The sequence below is a fragment of the Triturus cristatus genome, chromosome 3_1 (assembly GCF_964204655.1).
Source record: "Triturus cristatus chromosome 3_1, aTriCri1.1, whole genome shotgun sequence".
Classification (NCBI taxonomy): Eukaryota; Metazoa; Chordata; class Amphibia; order Caudata; family Salamandridae; genus Triturus; species Triturus cristatus.
In genome coordinates, this window is record NC_140583.1 from 1063399658 (window position 1) to 1063422650 (window position 22993).

General features: G+C 44.5%; 1 protein-coding gene across 7 annotated transcripts in view; it reads right to left on the reverse strand.

Annotated features, from left to right (window-relative positions):
* Window positions 1-16979: 16979 nt before the first annotated feature.
* The window catches only part of SLC37A4 (solute carrier family 37 member 4), a 120884-nt gene continuing 114870 nt past the window's right edge, over window positions 16980-22993 (reverse strand). For 4 of the 7 annotated variants that reach the window (XM_085645890.1, XM_085645888.1, XM_085645891.1 and 1 more), the window contains exons 7-10: window positions 22818-22931; window positions 21936-22001; window positions 21142-21280; window positions 16980-19928 (exon numbers count right to left, since the gene is read on the reverse strand). In XM_085645890.1, the coding sequence (XP_085502016.1) occupies window positions 19762-19928; window positions 21142-21280; window positions 21936-22001; window positions 22818-22931 (486 nt within the window). In that variant the 3' untranslated portion in view covers window positions 16980-19761. The remainder of the gene's footprint in view (window positions 19929-21141; window positions 21281-21935; window positions 22002-22817; window positions 22932-22993) is intronic. The other 3 variants (XM_085645892.1, XM_085645893.1, XM_085645894.1) reach the window with 1 other exon arrangement.

The window sequence follows — 22993 nt, forward strand, 5'->3', positions numbered from 1 at the left end:
TAGATCGCTCCCCCTCAGATCACGCTCCTGTTCGCCTCTGTCTGCGCCTCCCTCACTCCCCATGTAGCGCATTCTCTTGATGGCTTCCCCCCAACGTGCTGCGGGACTCTGTCTTCTGCGATGAGATACAAACTGCAATTACGAATTATTTTGAGCTTAACGAGGGCACTGTTGACTCCACTTCCATGCTTTGGGAAGGATTTAAGGCCGTAATCCGTGGGGAATGCATTTCTAAGCAGTCTGGTGTATTACACTCTATTCGCCGCACTCTTGATAAATTGGAGACGGAGATTAAGGCTCTGGACTCCTTCCATTCCATGGACCCTAACCCTGACATGCTTGCTCAGATCCGGGCAAGGCTCGCTGACGAGGCCAACAGAGAGAGTGTGTTTCTGGGCAGGGAGGCGAGGGCATACTGCTTCAGTGAGGGAGACCGCCCTGGCAAGACCCTTGCCAATCTCCTCCGCTCGCCTCACTCAGCGTCCTATATAACTGCCCTTTGAGACGGAGGCCCAGATAGAAACACTTCTCCTGAGGAGATCAAGGCGCGTTTCATCGCATTTTACTCAACTTTATACGGCTGGAACTGTGCCACTGCGCGAGATTCTCAATCAATATTTCGATACCCTTCAGCTCCTCTGGCCTGGCAACCCTCACCTGTGGCCTGGCAACTCTCACCAGGAATTTCTTGATGAGCCCTTCTCCAAAGAAGAAATCCTTGCTGCTATTAACAGCCTGCCCGGTGATGAGGCCCCTGGCTCGGACGGCCTTCCAGCATCCTTTTATAAGGCCTTCGTGCCCTCCCCCCTTCCCCGGCCCTGCACTTAGCTGCCTTGTATAATGAATCTTTTGAGAGCAGTCAGTTCCCCCCTTCGCTCTGCGAGGCATTACTCACACTACTTCTAAAACCGGACAAACCCCCAGAGCTCCGCGACTCTTATCGTCCCCTCTCATTAATTAATACGGATAACAAGATCTTTGCCAAACTACTCGCCTCCGCCTTCTCCCCCTCATGACGCTCATCTCTCGCCCGGACCAGTCCGGCTTCATTCCTGGTCATGCGACCTCCCATAATCTCCGGACCATCTTCTCCGTCCTTCATCAAAGTAATCCCACACTCCCGGCTGTGGCCGCCCTGCTAGACGCCACCAAAGCCTTTGACACCCTTGAGTGGTCCTTCCTCTTTATCTCCTCCCTCGCTTAGGCTTTAGCCCGGTCTTTATGCACAAAGTACAACTTCTCTACACCCTTCCCACTGCCCGCCTCCGGATTAACGGTCAAATATCGGAGCCTATTTCCATCGCGAGAGGTACTAGGCAGGGGTGTCCGCTGTCACCCATGCTCTTCGCCATCGCCATGGAACCCCTCGCCGCTAGACTCTGACAGCATCACACCCAGAGAGGTCTTGGCTTCGCGGCGCATGCCCTTGTCCTCTCCATGTATGCAGACGATGTTACACCCTATGTCCGCAACCCTCAGGAGAATCTCAGTCCTCTGGTCCGCGAGGTGATGCGGTTCGGGGCCTACTCCGGCATCTAGGTTAACTGGATTAAGCCTGTACTTTTCCCCCTCTCTGATGCCAAGGTCCCCTTTACTCCGGAATACCCTTTTGTGTGGGCGTCGGGTCCTACAAGATACTTGGGTATTTGGCTTAGTAGCGATGTATATTAACTTTGGAGGGCTTACTTTGGCCACGCTGTGAACTGGTTTGAGTTCAAAATTCCCCTCTGGTGTAGGTTACCCTTGTCACTGGCGGGTCGCATAGCCATTGCCAAGATGGTGGTGCTTCCGAAGTTTTTGTATTTGTCAATATTCCCATCCCTCTCACTGCCCACTTTGTTTCGCAGATTATGCTCCTTGCTTATCACCCTGGTCTGGGCTCATCGACAGCCCAGAATCGCTTATGATATCCTCACCCTCCCGATGTCATGCGGTGGTCTTGGTGGCCCAGATTTTAAACTCTACGCCCTTAGCGCCCAGGCCGGTTTTCTCCACTTCTGGCTCCACCCAACTCCTTTTCAGCCGCATGTCGCGGTGGAGGCCGACAGTACTGCCCCCTGGCCGCTCACAACCACCTTATTCGCCCCGGCGAAACTTCCACGCACCGAGATCGACACTGTAGAAACTCTGCGCTGGGCCTGGGACGGGCTCCGGAAACTGTCCGGCTCCAGCATGCTTTCGGCGAATGCCATGCCTATTGCTCATCACCCGGCTTTTCCCCCCCTTCAGTCAGCTGGGATGGTTAAACATGCAACCCGCTTGGGGCTCTCCACAGTGTCTGACCACTACCCTGAGGACACGTTCTTTGCCCTGGCTGTCGATTCCGGCCCCATGGCTCTCTGCTCTACTATCAACTAAGGAAGGGTTCCTCAAAGTACGGCCCGCCCGGCCTTCATTGGCGGCCCGCGGACCTTGATCGATGCCAGTACACTTCCGTGGAGGGAGTAAGCAGGGAAGATGGCCGCAGGAGCAAACGTTGTGAATACGCTTTATTACGTATTCACAACGTTTCCTCCTGCGGCCATCGTCTCTGCTTGCTGCTTGCATCGGATTGGCCGGCCTGCCTGCCTCTGATGTCACACGAAGCTCACGCCCTTTAAAAGTCAGCTGTAACTAGCGTGAGTTACAGCTGACTTTTAAAGGACCTTTTGGTGAACTTCAGGTATGTTTATTTTCTTTAATCGTTTGTGCGCGAGACCTATGAACGTGCTTTTTAATATAGTGAAGCCATGCGACCAGGAAAATGTGTCCTGTATATTTTCCTACAGTTACTCCATATGGCTCCTGCGCGCAGCCTCCCCAAGTCCCTATAACTGTGAGCGCATGCACCGGTGACGGCCTTTAAGCCTCCGAGTCTTCCCTCTCTTTCGGTCTCGCTCCTCAGCTAGTGCAAAACCAAGACTTCAGGAAACAGGTATTACCTTCTCTTTCCTCCTTTCCTTTATTTGCTCCCCTGTGAAATGGATCCAAAAAAGAAAACATTTTTGCTGGGAACGTCCTTTTTCTGACACCAGTGCAGCCTCGGGTGGAGAGGAATAAAAGATTCCAAATGTCAAAAATACATAACTAATTAAAGCAAGACAGAGTGGTTGCAAGGTGGCCAGATTGATTTATTTGCACCTAAACACATTAGCGCCACGTTACAGTGTTTGCCAGTGAAGTGATACTTTTGTTTTCTCCACTTTTTGAACAACATTGTTTTCCCTGTGTGGGAAAGTGCACCTTGCCTGGAGGTACTGAATGGGAATTGGAATTGGGAAAACGAAATGTATACAGCATCTGTGTGTTTACGAATGTGGTCTTTTTAAGCCACACCGCCTATGTTTTCAAAGGATATATGCAATGGGCACTGCAACGGGTCCTTTCCGGGCCCTGTATTCATGGCCTTACCTTTTCATGAGAAAGCACTCACTGCTTACATTTCACATGCTTTACTTAATCTTGCATTCCCTATGAGTTTGCGTTTTCTAGGATGTTAGCATATTGTTCTTGTCAAGTGCGTAATTAGAATTGAGTCACATCCAGGTGTTTATAGCGGGTCAGTGCACTGCAAGTTGCTCTTTGTAGTTGCATCTGATTGTGAAATACAGCATTGTCTAATGTTTTGAAAGTTTTTTTTTTTACTCTAGCTCCGCCCCCCCACTGATCCCGCCCCCACAGACTCCACCCCTATCAGTGCGGCCCTCGGCCACTAACCACACTGTCATTTTGGCCCCCGACAGAAAGTTTGTGAGTACCCCTGAACTAAGGGCTATTTGCAGGGAGCTTCACCCGTTTCCCCAGCCTCCTTCCTCGATGGTCACTCTTAACTTCCTTTACACATCCCCCTGCCCCCAAAAGCTGGTCACCAAGATTTACGTCCTTGCACTGGCGGCATCTCTCATCTCTACAGACCGGGTGCGAGTGGCGTGGTGTGAGGACCTGGGTGTCTAACTCTCTCAAGAGGACTGGCTTCATTGTTGCAATCAGATTAAACGACTATCCCCAAATTACCGTCTGCGCCTCATTCACTTTAATGTATTTACATAGGCTTTACCGAACTTCTGCTCAGCTGCACAAAATGGGACTTATCCCCAGCGACAGATGTCCGCGATGTTCCGCTCCTGCTGCAGACTTCTCCCACCTAGCCTGGCTGTGCCCTCAGATCTCCACATACTGGTGTGAGGTGTGTGCCGCTATCTCTGAGATCACCTCGTCGCTGGTCCAGCATGACCCTCTGCTTTGCCTTCTAGGCTTCGTGAAATTCTGCCCAGATGCTACACGCCGCCTAACTGCGATATTCATTAAATCAGCTTTCCCGATGTCCCTGTGACAATATCTCAATTCATACCATCTCTCACATTTTGTTTTTCTCTTCCCTCTATAAAATAGAGAGGAAAAGGTTCATTGTTCAATACTGCACAAAGTAACTTTATGTTCTCGCAGATTAGCTCTTTCAGTACTACAACAACTGGAATCACAATTCTTTTGTTGTATGATTTTGTCATTTTTACAGGCTGCTTTAAAACCGAGAAGGGCTGCTACTGTCACGATAGCTTAATGAGATAGTTAAATCATAGCTCAGAGACATATGTGTGGGCAATGTTAATTTTATTAGGCATATAGTGTGATGAAATTAGATTGTTACAAATGACTTTGTACTTACACCACTTAGATAGCATTATCCTCCCACATTGTTAAGGTACTTACCGACCATTAAATTTAACTATAATTGCAACAAGGATATCGTGTGTGTGTGTGTGTGTGTGTGTGTGTGTATATATATATATATATATATAATGTTTTGTGTTTTTTAGAAATTGTATTAGTAAATTAATGCAAATAATAATCTTTACGGAATTAAATGTACATACCTTTTGATGCATTTTTAATGGGAAATAAAGCTTTTGATTGCTCTCGGTTTCCTCAAACTAAATGTTTTTCATGTATTGATGTTAGTCAAATAACTTTTCGGTTTAAATAAACCATAAAAGTAAGACCTTCATACACAATATATGCAAATATTTCATCAAGTTAATACAATAAAATGTCATTTGACTCAAACCACAATTTCTCATGAAATTATTAGAATACAGAACTCTAAAATTCTACGAATATAAGCAGGAGACGTCAGTTTTGTTTATGATTCATACCGTTTCCTCCTTAAGAAAGCGTTCCTGATAAAATGTAGAACAGTGCAAATTTCTTCATTCGATAAGGATAATAAAAGATTAAAACCCTCATGTAGTTGCAAGGACGAGCTTTTTTTAAAAAAAGGAATAAGGAACCGTGCTCTTGGTTTCCTATAAAGTGCGCAGAATAGAATAAGGTGCAAAGTGCTTTGTTTTGTTAAATTGTCGCACGGACCAGGAGAAAGGTTATTGCTCCAACCGTCCTGTTTACGGAAGGCCATTAAAAAGTGCAAAATGTAAATGAGGTTATGTGATGCCGCGTATTTTGGGATAGCATTGCTTCATTATTTTGACATTTGTTACACACAGTAACACTGAGGAAAGATTTCACCCAATCAGTACCCATTTATAACCAAAATACAGCAATTATCATCAGAAAGATTTCAAGTCAACCTTTGTGAAGGCCCTTCCACTCTGCAGGAATACGTGCTGCCACATTAGAAGCTCACCTGACCCTGGACGGGAGTAGCAGGGGTCCCTTAAAACCCTGGGGTTCTTGTGCAGAGTTAAGCAGATTACCCATGCAGCTTTCCTCTCACCCCCTCCCTTCCATCCCTCTCTCCTTTCATAACCCCGGATCCCTCTCTCACTTTGAAGGCCATTTTCTTTCACCCCTTTTTACAACTTCTGAATTCTCCCCATTCAACCTCTCCCTTCACCTTTAATCACCTCTTGCCATTTTGTCTTTTCACTGCCCTCATCTCTAACAGTCTCTCACATTTATCTCATGGCCTCTCTGGCCCTGTCACCACCCGTGCCCCTCAGCACTTCTCATTCACCTCGTCTCTCCATTCAAATCTTTGTCTATTTGTATCTTACAGCTCTGCAGTCCCCCCCCCCATTCCTCTTTCACATCTCCCCTTTGTACTAACAGAAGCCCTCACCTTTGGATCACACTCACTTCTTGTGTGTCCACACTTCTCTTCAGCAATTCACATTTCTACTCATCCCTGACCTCTTCAATCAAATTCTCTCACTCCCTTGCTGTCCTCTCTCATCACCAAGCATACGGGTCGGACCTGTATGCTCCTCTCGGCAGGTGCCACTCTGCTTATTGTTCCCTAATTCAAGATGGCATGAATTGTCTGTCTCGCTGTTTTGGTGCAGGCCGCGCAGTTATGGAACGTGCACCCTCCTTTGCTTATTCTTTTGAGGCCTTCTATGAATGCTTTAATGGCAGGCACCCTGAACAGGGACAGATGTCTATTTTGTAGGCTGCAATGGCAGTGAGATGTAATCTAATTGGTGTGTATGCTAGATTACATTTTTGAAGATGCAGTAGGTCGCATATGATGTGCTGAGTGGAGGCATCTAGAGGATTGATGTTATTGTTACAGTATACAACAAATCTTTTCCACTTGGCTGCATAGCAGGCCCTAGTGGTGGGGCACCTAGCTTCTTTGATAACTTACATGCAATCAGGGGGAAGATTGAGGTAATCAAACTCTAGGACTTCAGGAGCCAGATCGCCAGGTTGAGCTGTGCTGGATCTGGGTGTCTGATCTCTCCATGGTTCTGTGTTAAGAGGTGTGGGGAGAGGCATAGTTTTTGGTGCGGGGCTACTGATAGTTCCAGCAATGTTGTGTACCAGGGTTGTCTGGCCCATATTGGAGTAACTAGGATTAGTGTTAGCGAATGTTGCTGCAGCTTGCGCACCACTAATGGAATGAGTGGGAGAGGTGGAAAAGTGTACGCAAATCTGCCTGACCAGTTCATCCATATCGCATTGCGTTTGGACAATGGGTGTGGATATCTGGCGGCGAAGCTTGGGCATTTTGTGTTGTAATGTGTGGCGAAGAGATCTATCTCTGGCTGCCCCCACATTTGGAAGAACGGTTGAAGAACTTGTGGTTGAAGTTTCCACTCGTGAATTTGTTGTGTCTGCCGACTTAACAGATCTGCCACGTGATTTTGAATTCTTGGGAGATGTTGGGCTAACAGGAATATGTTTTGAGAAATGGCCCATCTCCATATGCTCTGTGCTTGCTGAGAGAGCTGGAGAGAGTGCGTCCCCCCTCTGTTTTTGTAAATGATACATTGCTGTCATATTGTCTGTGCGGACTAAGACAGCTTTGCCTGATATCTGTTTCTGGAATGATATTAATGGCAGAAAGATTGCTAGTAACTCCTAATGATTGATGTGGAGTAGCCTTTGCTGAGGTGTCCAAGTGCCCTGTATGGTGTGATGAAGTAGATGAGCTCCCCAGCCAGTGAGCGATGCGTCTGCTGTTAGCACAATCTGTGGAACCGGCTCTAGGAACGGTCGCTCTTTGGAAAGGTTTTGGGTGTTCCACCACTGCAGAGAGCGATGTGTGCGGCCGTCCACCAACACCAGATCTGTTAACTGACCTTGACCTTGGTTCCACTGACGTGCCAGGCATTCCTGTAAGGGGCGCATTTGGAGTCTTGCGTAAGGTACTATTAATATGCAAGAGGCCATCATCCCTATGAGTTGCATGAACACTCTAGCTGGGAGTGAGTGTTGCGGCTGGAATCTTGTTATAAGGGTTTGCATGCTTACTACCCTGACTGGACTGGGATAAGCAAGGCCCTTTGAGGTGTTTATTGTGGCACCCAGATATTGTTGGATGTGGGATGGTTGGAGGTGCGACTTTGCGAGGTTTATGGTAAACCCTAAAATGTGAAGTAGTTGAATTGTGGCGTGTGTGTGATTTACACACTGGGTATGTGTCTTGGCTTTTATGAGCCAGTCGTTTAAATATGGGAAGACGTGAATTTGTTGTCTTAGGTGGGCTGCCACTACTGCCAGACATTTTGTGAAGACTCTGGGTGCTGTGGTGACTACGAAAGGGAGAACCTTGAACTGGCAATGCCGTCCGTCCACAAACCAAAGATATTTTCTGTGAGCAGGGTGAATGGGAATGTGGAAGTAGGCGTCCTTGAGATGTGGCAAGGAAGTCGCCTTGTTTGAGTAGCGGGAGGACCTGTTGAAGAGTTACCATGTGGAAATGGTCTGATTGTATGTAGAGGTTTAATGGCCGGAGGTCCAACATGGGCCTCAGACTTCCGTCCTTCTTTGGAATGAGGAAGTACAGGGAGTAAATCCCTGTGTTTTGGTGATGAAGGGGAACTGGTTCTATGGCATGTTTTTGTAAGAGGGAAAGTACTTCTTGTTTTAGAAGCGTTAAGTGGTCTGTTGACATTGGACGCTGTTTGGGTGGTATGTTTGGGGGAGTGGAAGTGAGTTCAAGGCAGTAACATTGGATGATTTGTCTCACCCACCTGTCTGTGGTGATGTCAGTCCAGACCGGCAGGAACTGTAGCAATCTTCCCCCGAACGGAGTAGGTGGTCCGTGGGGAGTGGAGGGAATTCATTGTTTAGGGGTGGAGGTGGTACGAGTATTGGTAGTTTTGCCTCTACCTTTGTTGTTATTGCCCCTGTAGCCTCCTCTTTTAGATGAGGTATGGGTGGGACTCTTGTTGGAAGTGGAGGGGTTATCAGTGGTAAAACCTCTAGAGGCGCCCCTATAAGAGGAGCGACTAAAGGAACTTCTGGTAGCTTGCGATTGGAAAGCTCCCATTGATGAATCCACAGTAGGCCCAAATAAGTGTTCCTGGTCAAATGGTTGATTTAATATGGTGGTTTGAACCTCTGGCTTAAAGCCGGAAATGTGTAGCCAGGCATGTCTGCGTAAAAGGACACTGGTATTAATAGCCCGGGATGCTGTATCTGCGGCATCCAGAGCACAACAAATTGAGGTATTAGTTATGAGCTTGCCTTCCTGGATGAGATCATTAGTTCGTGTTTTGTATTGGTCTGGAAGGTGTTGTAGTAGTGTCTCTAGCTAGTCGTAGTGTGCCCTATCATATCTTGCGGGTAAAGCCTGTGTGTTGGCAATCCTCCATATGTTAGCTGCTTGGGACGCCGTCCTTTTACCAGACTCGTGCGGCAGTTTTGATTCTTTATCAGGAGAAAGGGCATCTCCTGTGGTTTGTGAATGAGCCCTTTTCCTGGCATTGGAGACCACTAAGGAATCTAAGGGTACTTGTCCTTTAATATAAACAGGATCAGCTGGAGCAGCTTTGTACTTTTTTTTCTACCCTGGGGTTAATGACTCTGGCCCTTACAGGGTCCTCAAACACTTCAGGAGGGTGTTAGATTACCCCTTTTAACAACTGGAAAATAGCAGTGGACCTTTGGGATGGCGCGAAAGTGTATATGAGGAAATCTTCCTCTACAGGGTCTGTGTGCAAGTTCACCCCGTGATATTCTGCTGCCCTGTATTTAAGCTGAGTGAACCCTATAGTGTCCTCAGGAGGGGATGGCCTAGATGGGTAGATGTCGTCCTGAGGTGTGTCTGGGACATCTGGTATGTCATAATCGTCCCATAGGTCTTTTGGGGTACCAGGAGGACTGGGTTCCCCTAAAGGTTGATCATCCCCTAGGTCTTCAGAGGTGTCATCCGGAGGTGGAGGAGATGGTGAGGGGGGTGAATATGGGCTAGGAGAGTGGTGTGGAGGGGGAGGTGGAGAGGGAATCCTAAAAGGAGAGGTTGCAATATGTCTCTTTTTTTAAAGGAAGTGGAGCTGGTACAGGTTTGTCAATTTTCCGTTTCTTTGAAGGGCTAAGTATGAGTTCACCTGTTTTAGGGTCTTTTTGAAGTGTTTTTTGTGTTGGATCTGGTCAAAAAAGCTCCTCCTCTGATGTGTGTTCCTTCGGCACCAATTTTTTTCGGGTTCGATTGTTTGTGTGTCAGAGGTTTTGGAGTCGCTTTGTGCTCTTTAGGTCTGGAATCTGGAGTTTTCTTTGATTCTGGTATGGGCTTCGGTACCGGTTGTTTTTTCGGTGCCGATGGTGTTTTCAGATCCATAGTCTGAGCATCAGTGGTGATCGGAATCGGGAGTTTAGTCGGTTCTGAGGATTTTCTGGGCTTTGAAGGCTGAGCGCCTGAGGTTTTCGGAACCAGGTGTTTGCTCGGTTCCAACGATTTTTTCGGAGCCGGGGCGTCCGTACTGGTGGATTTTGGCACCGAAGGCATCGATGTGGAACTAGGCGTTTGTGCGGAGGAAGGTACTGGTTTGTTTTTTGTGCCGGTGATGGAGTTTCGGCACCAACGGCAGGCTGGCTCGATCCAGAGTGGCCTGAAGGCTTTTATATCTGCTTCTTCGCCGAGCCCGAGGCATGAGAAGTTCTGTCCCGGTGTGCACCTAGGCCCGAAGGTGAAGATGTGACCGAAGCCTTTTTGGGAATGGGGGTGGGGAGGGGTCGACGTCAGTACTTACGACCCTCTGCCCCGGAGTGATGTCTTCGACGTTGCAGTCGTCGGCTTCGGAGGAGCTGATGGTGCTGTGTTGGATCTGCTCCTGCTCCGGTACATTGATGCCTTCTTGGAAGATGTCGTTGGGAATGGATGTCGATGATCGAGCCATGGTTCTTGGAGCTCGATGATCCCGAATCGTCTTCGAGAAGTGGAAAGAGGCACAAGCTCGACAGTCTTTGGCCTCGTGCTCGGGGGAAAGGCAGAGGTTACACACCTCATTAAGATCGGCGTGTGGAAACTTGGATCCACATTTAAGACACTTTTTAAAGGGAGTCCTTTCCATGAGCCGAAGGCCTGTTGGCGCAGGTAGGCCCAAAGGCCTGCGTCGACGACCGGAATCAAAGATTTGAAGTTTGGAGGGATGCACGTCGAATGGGAACGTGATCGAAACAATACCAAAGTAAGGGTGAAGGATTTCGCGTCAAAGATGATCAGTAACGACGACGAACTGGAGCACAATGAACACATCCGAGCCTGATGGCGGAAAAAACAATCTGACGATGGAGTCGATGCCCATGTGCACTGTCGTCCAAAGGAGGAGCCACCTATCTCGTGACTTCCAAAGACTTTCCAAGCCAACAACAAAGTGCAAACATCCGGGCCCAACATCAGATGGCGATCTATTGTTATTGTTAATTGTCATTTGTTAAGTGAGTCATCACCATCAGGTCTCTAAGCGCTGCACAGTGTGTGATCTGCAGCTCATATGCTTTGAACCGGATGTTTCTGAATGTGACATTCTTGTAAAGTGTGCAACCAAAGGATATTCTGAACCTTCAGCTTACGGAATACTTTAACCAGACAGGCCCTGTTTCTGGACGCAAGAGAATGAATCTCTCTATCAGCACGTCTCCATGGATGATTGTGGGAGACTGAACTGCTCTGGAATGCAGAAACCAGGGAAGAATCAAGCTGCAGAACGTAAACAAGTAAACATGGAAAGAGGAGAGGGTGCCATCTTTGAAAGGTATACCATAAAATGTGCTCAAGGAAGGATGTACCATAAACCATACTCAAGGAACAAAGGGATGGAAATGGGAGGTATGTGCCCGTGATGGAAAATACCTTTAAAAATCAAATTTCGTTTTACAAACCATATTCAAACTGCACCTTAGAATGTGTTTAAACTGCAGCTGAAATGTTTTCACATACAAAATGACACAGGAATATGTGCTCGCTTTATAATGTGAAAGAATGATTTTAAAATGCATTATTAATGTCGCAAAATAATTCAGCAATTAATCATTCATAGGGAAAATGTGCTTGCCTAAATGTATATGGAATAATGCTAAGCAAATTTCTTGTACTAGGCTATCATTTTTAAATGTGTTCATTTTGTAGGCCCAAAAGTCTTTTCTTTCGACTCTTGCTCATAGCTTAATAGATGTTTATTTAGAACATTTCACTTAGCACCATCATCTTACTTAAAAATGTGCTGACTTCAAGCTTGTTTCCTTAGCTTCATCATGTCACACTAGCTCATTTATATTGAACAAAGAACCCTACTGTGACTGTTAGAATAAATAATGATTTAGATATATTGTATGTATGCCTCACAAGTACATTATTGCTAGTTTTGTCTCACCCTATTCGACTCTTTTGTATTCACAATGGACATGGAGTGCATCTTTTACCTTAGGTAAGAAGGTTCTCATGAGGACTTTCCTCAATGTTTTGCTACATACCGGCGTTCAAGAGAAGAGACATCGGAAGTTGAAGACACCATCAGAAGAGCAGTTTCCATTGGAGGAGAACTATTAACAATTGTTAAGTTTTGTGAAATTATTGTGTGATTTTATATCAGTAAGTGTTCCTAGCTAGACAGGGCAGAACTATGGACTCCAGACCCCTTTTGACTCTGCAGAAAGTAGAGTCATTTCTTACTCTTTTTTTACCGACCGCTATTGCTAATGGTGACTTTATTCTTTACTTTATCCAGACTTTACTCTGATAAATGCTACTGCAATGATCATTCCTTCTTCACTTATATATTGATGGTTGCTGCTGTAACTGTAGGGAGCGCGGATTAGTTTTCAGAACAACTCTTTATGGGGAGTTCTATATTGCTTATTTCCGAAAACGGAACTCCTCATAGGTTCTATTTAGGGTAGATTAGAGTCTTACCTAGTTTAGTGACAATTTTCCTTTATGGAACACTTTGTATTGATGTATGCGGTCACTAATCAAACTTTTTTTTGGCATTTCTGTAAACTGAATTAATCTAAATAAAGATGACAAACCATACTAATCCTTTAACGGTTTTGAAAACTATCAACCTCTCCTCATTTACTGAACATTACAAATCTGAGAGCTGATGATATATGCATGATATGAATTTCTCGTTACAGCTCCATTCGAAAATAGGTGGCAAAGGAACACTGACCTGTCGGGAAGCCATCACGATTTCCAAGGGATGAAATCTAAGTTGGGGTGCTCGGTCTTAAGAAACCCTCCTAGAAAATTTCCCACATCCATCATATAAGATACAAATTGTACAAAAGTGACAGTAAAAGCATACAAGACTGAATCAGATTTATAAAAACACTTCTCCAATGATTTAGTTTCTTATTTGACACATTAATTTGTCCATCTCATTGATCACATAATGTCTTTGTTTTGTAACTAAGTATGTATTTATGGCTTAGTAGATAGATTTCATTGTGATACCAGTGAGTATCAGTTAGTGGCACTTTCCTGAGTGAGTCTCCCTTTCTGTCAGGTCCCTTCTATGTAGCCTTGCAGTTTTAACAACATCAATGCCTTTGCAGACCCAGAACCATGTCGGACCTTCCCTCCATAAGTTGCATGGTTTACGCACTGTTCTGCACAGACACATTTGAAGATTTTCACACATTTACTCTAATGATTGTCCTGAATCTATTTCAGGGACTTCCTTCACAGATGATTTGAGTAAGTATGAAAATCCTTTGAGCCCATATCTTAGTGTAACTTAATCTCATTCTGTGGTGGTACGCATTTTACTAGTACATTATTTATTATTTTAGGATCTACCAATGTCCGTCAAATTGATTATCATCGTGATGATGATCTGAGAAATAGCCCTACTGGTCAAAATGTCATTGAAGGTAGGGGGCATAAATACATTTTACCATGAAAACTAGTCAACCAGGAGCTAGTGACTTTTAAAAGTGATGGACTCTTCCCTTATTATTTCTAGACTTTTGATATATTCGCTCTGCCATAGACCACACTATTGCCTTTTTCACTATCCTTTTTTATACAGTATCACTGTACCCATTGGCACTGTAATCAGTTTTCACAGACCACCACTGTTGCTTATTGTGAATCCTTCTGTATCGTGTCTGATTTTGGGTTTCTTAATGGTTTCTGTACATACAGGATTGTACAACATTCAGCTCTCTGAACTTTGTTGCTAATACTTATTTGTTTGTGATTGTTCAATTGACAATCAACTATTGGTATTGTTCATGGTAGCAAATAAAACCTAGAAGGATCTTTGTTGCCTTTTGATGATCAGTTTAAGAAACACAAAAGAGTAGTCACAGTGGAAATGATTTGCAAAGTATCAGAAAACACATATGTGGTCAATAAACAAAAATTGTAACTACACCAAAAGTCAATTGCGATGAATCACTATGATTTAATCAATTGGGCCAGGGTTGTCAGAAGATCAACGGTTCAAATGACAGACTGAATGGCACAATCACAATTTGGTCAAACAGGTGCATACAAGGTGATAAGTGCAGGATTTAGGGTCAGTGCAAGTGATGTGCAAGGGGAAGGTAGTGCATAAATATATACATCCACATTAAATTTTGAAGCCTATCCTGCCAGATTTCTGACAAATACAATCAATGCGAAAACAAACAGTAGATGCAGTTATAATATCACTGTCATCCAGGTTTGATGTGGAATGAAAAAGAAAAATCGACGTTTCGACCCCTGTGGGGACCAGCAAACTGTAAGTCTTGGAGGTGGGGGTCTTCTTCAGGACCAGAGGGTAGGGGGGGGAGCGAGCATCAGCAGGAGTCCTTCGTGCTGGAAAATGAGAGTATGGGCCTGCAACGCTCCATAGGGAAGTAGGGGAGTACCATAGGCAGACAATATCTATGGTAGGCTGATTAGTAGCGAAACACACAAGGTTCAATCGTAACCTGTGGCTCGAGGGAAGTGTTGAGACATCTGACGGGTAACCGTTAGCTGGTCTCCACAGGGGTCGAAACGTCGACTTTTCTTTTGGTGTTACAATTTTTGTTTATTGACCACATATGTGTTTTCTGATACTTTGCAAATCATTATCACTGTGACTACTATTTTGTGTACCACTATTTACCAGAGTCCAGTAGTCTATCGGGTTACCCCATTGATATACAACTCAGTTTAAGAAACTGGCAAGTACTTTTATTACTGGTTGTAAGACCAAGGCAATGTATTTTAGGGGCTCCAATATCAAAGCGGCTGCTGTATTGTATGGTTTGTGAGTAGAATTGCTGTTTAGAATGTGCTGAAAGTGGTATGAGACACTTAATCGGGTATTTGTAGTGGTCTTGTCATGTGGGAAAAGAGTGCCAGCTCTTTACCCTTTGGGTAACCATCAAACTTTTCAATTTTTGAAATGAATTCTTTGGAGATTGCGTTGTAGAATGCTTTAGATTATGGAGAATGTGAGCTGTAACTCTTTAAGTTATGGAACACTGGCACAATCATGTGATGTTCTTTATGGGCAGATTGTATCCATTATGCCCTTTGAGTAGTGTTGTTGTTTAGTAGTTCTCTGCCATTCTCATCCTGCGCTTTCCTATTTTTGCATTGTAGCATGAAATGTTGATTCTATTTTCTTGATCTTCTCATTGTTACATGTGATCCTTTTATTGTGGCCAGTGAAACCTGGCAGTGAAAGGTATAGCCATACAGTGGTCCCTTGTGAGCTGGGAATTTGGCAAGGTCCGAGTCAAGTTCTGGTGTACCCATTTTTTTTATCTACTGTCAGTATGTGGTGAAGTTGTAAGGGGAAGTTTTTGTGTTTATTCTGGAGACTGATCAAGAAGACAAAGTGATGATTGCTCCAGATTTCTGGAGAGTTACTAGTTACTGACACGTCTCTTGTGGAGGGGGTCTCAGTTGAGATCGAAAAAGATATCTAGTGTGTACCCAGCACAATGTGTTGGTCCACATATAATTTGGCAGAGGTTGAGGACCTTAAAGCTGGATGTGATGTATTTGTTAATAATGAGATCCTTGTGGTCAACCATATGTTGAAGTCCCCGAGGATGAACAGGGTAGGACGGTTTGGCATAACTTTAGACACTCTGTTAATCAGGTGGAAGTATCAAGTAAAAGTTGGGGTTGGATGACAACTTACCAGCATTGACTGACAATCGGTCATGTTAGTCAAGTTGTTTGAGTGGGGTTTTCAAAGATTACTTACAGTTGGCTGCTAGACCGCCTCCTGTCTTCCCATTGTAGTGCCTGTTGATATCAAATTAAAGGGAATGGCTTCAGGACACAGGTTTGGTGTCATTCCTAAGCCAGGTCATGATGGCAGTAATGTCCAGTGCTGTTTTCTGTGATTAGGTCAAATATGTTTAAGTAATGTCTGTAAATGGATCTTGTAAGGAAGAGCAGGCATTTTGGTTTCTGTGATTTTGTTGCCACGTGCCTATTGACAAGGAAGGAGAGGGGCAGGTAGGAGGTAGAGTGGGTGGTGGCTGTGGTCTTTGTGGGTGGTGCATAAGAATAGGCTGATGTTTGGGAGAACCCATGTGTCTGGTGGGAGTGAGATGGGGGTCACAGAAGGTTCCTAACACTGCTTATTACCCACATTTCAGGGTCTATGGGTGCTTGGATTTAAAGCTGTCAACCAAGAAGCTCTAGCATATCATTAAATAATATTTGGTAATTTCAAGCTTGAACATTTTGTACAATCTTCAAATATGATTAATCCCAACATACCTTGTATTGATTGAAACAAGATAACCACAACATGCTTGGGGGGGGGGGGGGGGGGGGGGGGAAGAGAGTATTCCTTCATATGCGAGTGGGAAAAGGTGTGGGGAGATTGGCAGTCTAGTCGGGGGTCTGTAAGAAGGGACTCCTAGTTATAGGAAGGAAAATAGATGTAACATTGTGGTGATGACTCTGCCAGGTGATAGTTGGTTTGACCATTGTACTCATGACTCATTGATTCGTGTTCTACTGTGAGATGTGTCCTCCATGAACTGTTGGCTGAGCACTGGGAAATAAAAAGACGTTTAAAACTATTTCTTCATAAGAAGGAAAATACATTTAAGGACAAACAGAAAACAGGATCTCAGTCACAATTTTTTCACCGGACACAATGTCTGTTAATGAATTTGTAATCCAGTTATATTCCAAGAAAAAAAAAAAAGTTCAAACCAGATCTACAGAGGTTCTGGCATGAGAGATGGGTGGGGTTTTAGTGGTGATAGCTGGAGAGAAGATTCAAAGGTGGAACTGAACTGGGGGTTTGAGGTCCACAGCAGGACAGATCTTGTATGGCGCACACAAAAACCACGACTACAAATTCAAGTTAAAACATTTATTTCACAGTTTGTAAACCCCTATCAATCTACAGAAATGTCCCGAACCACGTTCACATTACTATGCTGTAGAGAGGTTAAGTAGTATTTAGTACATTATTGCAGTTAAGAGAATAGGTTACTTCATAGTTGATTAAACTTGGGATGGCCCAATCCGTTTTATTAATTCCCCGAAAACAACAACAAAAAACAGTTCAAGTTTCACAGTCTCCTGAACTATAATTTAACCCATTTCGTTCTGATTACGTCTAAAAATACAAGCTTGCCTTTGTCTCGACTCATGATGTGTGGCATGCACCACTGTTGTGTTAACACGGTGGATTGTCCAATTAATGATTTCTCTCCTCTGTTTAACATCCAGCAGATGCACACTGTGCGGGCATCTTGGTCCAAGCACTGCACTTCAGTACTGGACTCACAGCCCATAATTAATGTTATAAGGGTTATGCGTGTAACAAAGGGCATGCTCTGTGTTAGGGGAGATCTGAGGGGCACTACACACAAATGGAAAGGTATTGGAATATGATTTGGTAATACACATGATAATATGGGTAGTTATGGAAAATCAAAGTGCGTGAACGATGTACTTCAATCATTTGCCTCCTGACTTTGCCCACACATATCTGAGAGGGCTGTAATCACTCTGTTGGATTTGGGGGGTACGGGGGCATCAGGAAGAAGTTGAGAGACTAAAGCAAACCTTTCTGCTACAGTGGAAATGCTGTTTCAATGAGGTAGATGCTCATCAAAATGAAAACTGTGGTAATAGTCACACAAGTCCTACTGTTTTTCAGTGTTGTAAGTTAGCAAACACAGAAATCGTAACACAGTGCCTAATGTTAAAACGTTTCCTTCATAAACTTCAATGGTGGTTGCTGGCATGTAATGTTGGTGAGCCAGGGGCTGTGGTCAAAGCAACAGGCTTAAGTATTGCACCTTCTGAAAAGACTGGAAAACCCACTGCAAAGAACTAGAGTGGAACACTTTTTCCGTAAATCTCAAATAGAAAATAAAGACTAGTATTTCATAATAACCTCTGAACTGCCTCTCTCTATGTAAGTGCTGCACCTCCTAGCAGACATCACTGGGAAGTAATTCCACAGTTGAAGTCTGTTCAGACGAGATGGGCTCTGGTCAGTGAATTTTGTTTGTTATGTTAGCTTCTTGTATAATGTGTTGTGGCGCCTTAAGAACGCCATAAAAAGCTAAGAGCGGCTTATTTAAAAAGAACCTTGAGACTGGAATAATACCCAACACTCTGTTGTCTATCGTACAGAGCAATAGTGCATTTAGGGTAGCCATTCTTGAGAATGATGTGACAGCGTGATTACATTATTGTACACATGTAAGAATAAAATACCGGGGCAAGCCAAAGGGGCCTGAGAGGCAGGAGAACATACTCTGTTCCCAGTAAAACCATTACATTTAGTTTTCCACTGATCAATACAGTTACTTAATGGCCCACAGCTGAAGGAGAAGCAGTGGCACTACTAGGTACACTGCACACCTTATTTCTCTTAATGTCAGGCTTTCTTGTCTCCCATTTCTAGAGGCGGGGTTAACATTTTTACTCTGAACCGGTAGATCTCAAGCAAAGGGTCCAAGCTTCGGCTATTTGGCAGCAGAACCTTACACAGCCGATAAGGGTGTGCCCCACAGGTCTGAGGGTGTCAAGGATATCGTGGAAGTTCAGCTGCAGACCGAGGCCTCTGCAGGACTAATGCAACAGTGTTGCAACTTCCCCCCAGTACATGGGATCTGGCACAACCAAATCCTGTGTGCCATGGGGAGATGTTGTGTGTTAATCAGATACATAGTCTCTGCTTGATAGGGTCATCACATCACTCCATGTAAAGAGGGGACACATACCAATTCATGGGTTTTGGCAATTTACTAGTCCAAATTACCAGTAACAATGATTTCAAAACTGTGTCAACAAAGGGGGTCAAATATGGTGTCGCTGTTGATATGGGCTCGTCTAAACTCCCTGCATTTAGAGATTAAGACAGTCCAGTATCAGATAATAAAGAGAAGTATGTGTAAACCCTTCAAAAGCTTGACAGGTTCCTTGGTCCAGGAAAATGGCAGGACAATGAGGAAAGGTGCATAAATCTATTACATTGACCATGTGACGTCCAGATATCCAAAAGGAGATTGTCCTTCTTGTACCCAATGTCTGTGTAGTTCAGGCCTCCTGCATGACTATACCCCTAAAACCTTGGCATCTGTGACATGACAGCAAAGATGACAGGTGACATGGAAAGAAATGAAAGTCTGTGTGCAAATTCTTCATAATAGGCACTCAATCCAAACAGTTGAAGGTGTAATTCTAGTCCATTGCAGATAGAAAAAAAAACACACAGAACTGGTGATTCAAATGGCCGAAGAGCAGGGTGCAAAAGTGGCCATAGGAAGGCTATGCATGCTGCCTTGACCTGTCCTTAGCTTTGGCAGGTTTGAGTAATATCCACTAGTTGGTAGATTAAGGAAGGAGGTGGCCATTAGTACATGCACCCCGTGGTCGGTGTATGCACTGAAATATGCCTCCAGATATCTTACTAACCGGTATGCGAACTATACTTGTGCACAGAGAAGTATCAAGTCTAACAGAAAATCCTTTGTAAAAGAGATCACAAACCGCATGACACGTGTTTTGATGAGAGCTATGGTATTGTCTTTGATTGGTGTTCTTATATCGGCTCGCAGAGATGTTCACCAGACTGCCATTATGAGATGTAGTCAGAGGCCTCTCCATTAGTCCTGCCTCTAGTCTACCTTTTTGGGCGGTCGGCCCATTTTTGTGCGCATGTTTCGGAGGAGAAAGAAGAGGACTGTGGTTATGGCACAGGTCACTTCAGCCACCCAAAAGGCTGTGTCCCAGCTGTAGTACTTGGCAATCGTGCTGAAAGGCAATCCAGCTAAGAAGCCGCCCACTGTGGAGAAAGGGAAGAGAACATGTAATCCATTCTATAAGAGTGTGCTCGACTTCGAATCATATCACAGTTGGTACCAAAATACTCAAATAGAAGATGCCGTGCAACTAGACACCATCCTTCCACACTATAACATAAAAGACCTTTGCATCCATCAGTACTTCTGGGCCATAGTGCTCTAAGGCAGTATTGCCACTCCAGCAGCTATGAGGGGTGACTGTGCAGATCTGTAGAAAAATGTGTGAAAATCTGCAGACATACTGTAAAATGACTGTGGAGGAATAATTGCTGAAATCAGTAAATGCATTGTCGAGCAACCCTATTAATTTTTCTTACATCAATGCCACGAATAGTGACAAAGACTGCACTCCCTGAATTTATTTTCTTCATTCTTTAATGATCAGAAAAAACATTCTGAATTATGCAGGGTCTCATCCTCATACTTTATCTCCTAATCTAGTGGTATCAACATTCTTTAACAATTATCCTACAGCCCCACCTTTTTTCATGTTGGTTCAACTAACAAGGTGTGCATATTTGCTGCATTCAATTCCAGCGCATAGTGGTCACACAGTAGCGCCAGTTCCATCATTTCTCTATGAGGTGCCTATGAGCTTTCTGGCCTACACATTCAGGCAGCAAGACAAAATGTGCAGGAAATTCTCATTTGAGGGAACTAAACCTACAACTGTCCCTCGCCATGAGTTCATATTTTTAATTATAATGTTTTTAATATAGTGCCAAGTAGACCAACAGAGAAGGAGTGGAGAATGTTGAACAATTTGTCATACAGTAGTCAGATGAAAAAGGACTACACTTTTTTTTATATATATATATGCAGCATATTTTAGCATCAGACGTGGGGCCTTAACATTGGAAAGGGGGAGGTCTATGTTAGCAACGTTATTCCTGGTTACTTTACACTGTAAAGGGATCCTAGATGTCTGTACAGATATTTTAAAGAACTTGGCCCTATTCGGGCAGTTCCAGCCTTCATTGTTCAACCCTTTTGTGCAATAGCACCACGACCATCCTTGTCTCTTCCGTGGTGGATGCCCACATAACCTCATGGTTCACTAATGGCTTCTGTTTGTACAACATGCTACATTGGCACAAAGAAGCCATCTTCAGCTCTTCTCTTGAACATGGCCTACCACAGATCATCTGGATAAAAGGGAGCATTACACATGCAGGTACTTATGACACTACTTACCATTGGCGGCTAGTGCAACAATGGCGTGGGAGGTGCCACAAAAGTTGGAAGGTGCACTTTCATTGGCTATGACGCCAAACAATGCGATTGGTCCATAAGAAGAAAATCCAAAGAGGGCTCCAAGGGTCAGGATCCAAAGCTGTGGAAAGCAAATGGGAAACAGTCATAGAAGTAATTATGGTCAAGAAGTCAGCCAAAGCGCTGGAAAACCAATTTACCTGCCAGACAAGTGATGGGAGGTAAGCTATTCCAAATTAGGCAATGAATGGAAAGTGTGTTGTTGCCAGCCAGCCAATGGATGGAAGATAGGCTGCACCTGCCAGCCAATGGATGGAAGATGAGCTGCACCAGCCAGTCAATAGATGGCAGATGAGACTTTTGCAGCCAGCCAAACCAAGAACATGGACTGTATGTGCCAGGCAATGGATGGCACCAGATGAGCTGCTCCCAGTCTACCTGTGGCTGGAAGACAAAATGTCCCCATCCAGCCAAAGCGATGAGCAGACCATTGACAAAGTTAAGCTGCACCTGCCAGCCAATGGATGGAAAATATGTTTCACCTGCTAGCTAACTGAAAGAAGTCAGGCAGCTCTCTACCAGCCAGTGCACACACTGGACATGCTAGGAAGGGTTATATGTCCCCTAATCTTTCGTTCTACTAAGCCAATAGATTTGCCAGCACTGTTCTAATGAAATGACAGATAGGATCAGAATAGGTGCAGAGCCACCCAATTTCAGAGTAAAGCATAGTACAGTACAAGCAAGAGAGAGAAGTATGAAGACCAGTCTGAGACCTCCTGTTCTGTTAATCCCAAGAGAAGAGCCAAAGGATGGAGTGCAAAGGTCCAGAGACTTCCGCCCTAGGAAACATCAAAGAAAAGAAAAGGTAAGAAAGGAAGAGGCATGGAGTAGTTAGAGAAGAGGGTAACATCTGCACCTCCACGGTCTTAGTAACTAAATTGAGAGTTGCTGACATGCCTTAATAACTTGATTGAGTTTGTCCATCCAATAAGCATCTACCCTTTTGTGCATCAACCTTGCCTCTCCCTCCACTGAAGGGCACCGTTCCATCTGAGTGACTCATAACACACAAACCATAGCAACAAAGCGCAGTGCAGAATGGGTGGTTTACAGTAGCTAGTGCAGGAGAATGAGGGTGAACCTAGTCTTATGATTGTGTGGTGCATGCTTTAGAAATAAAACTGAAGTAGCTGAAAGTCACAGACGGCAAATAACTTAATGAAACAAACCCATATGTTTTGAAGCAGCTATGACGTTTCGTGGGAGAAGCGTTTATTTTCAGGTCTGGGTTAGGTGACGATGAGAAATTTGAGACCCCACCAGGGTATGATAGAACGCAATAACGGCACAGTTTTGCTCTTGGGAATCTTGATGCGCAGTTTGTATGCGGAGTTAGCTGGTAGACATACGTACCATTTAAAACGTATTCACTATACAGTAGCACCATGGAAGGAGAAGTCAGAAAACAAATAAGGAGTGTCTACACCGACAAGAAAACTAGCTTCAACATTTTCCTAGCAACTCTACACATGATTACTTGGTTACATACTAGAACATGGTGGTGACTTCATAGGTAGGTAACGAGTGAGCCTTGGATGCAGGTTCTCAGCATGCCTAAAAGAATCCAAACACCACTGCTTCTGCATATCACTTACCTTTGAAGAATCTGGGGTGACAGTGACCCGGAAGAGGTACATTGACACAGCCATACCAGCCATCATGGAGAGCAGGAGACCATGGCGAGGATTTCCGTGGCTGCGCAGACCCACCTACAATACATACAAGAGGAAGTAAGACTGCAGCCGTGGCCTCCACCCACATTACTGCTATT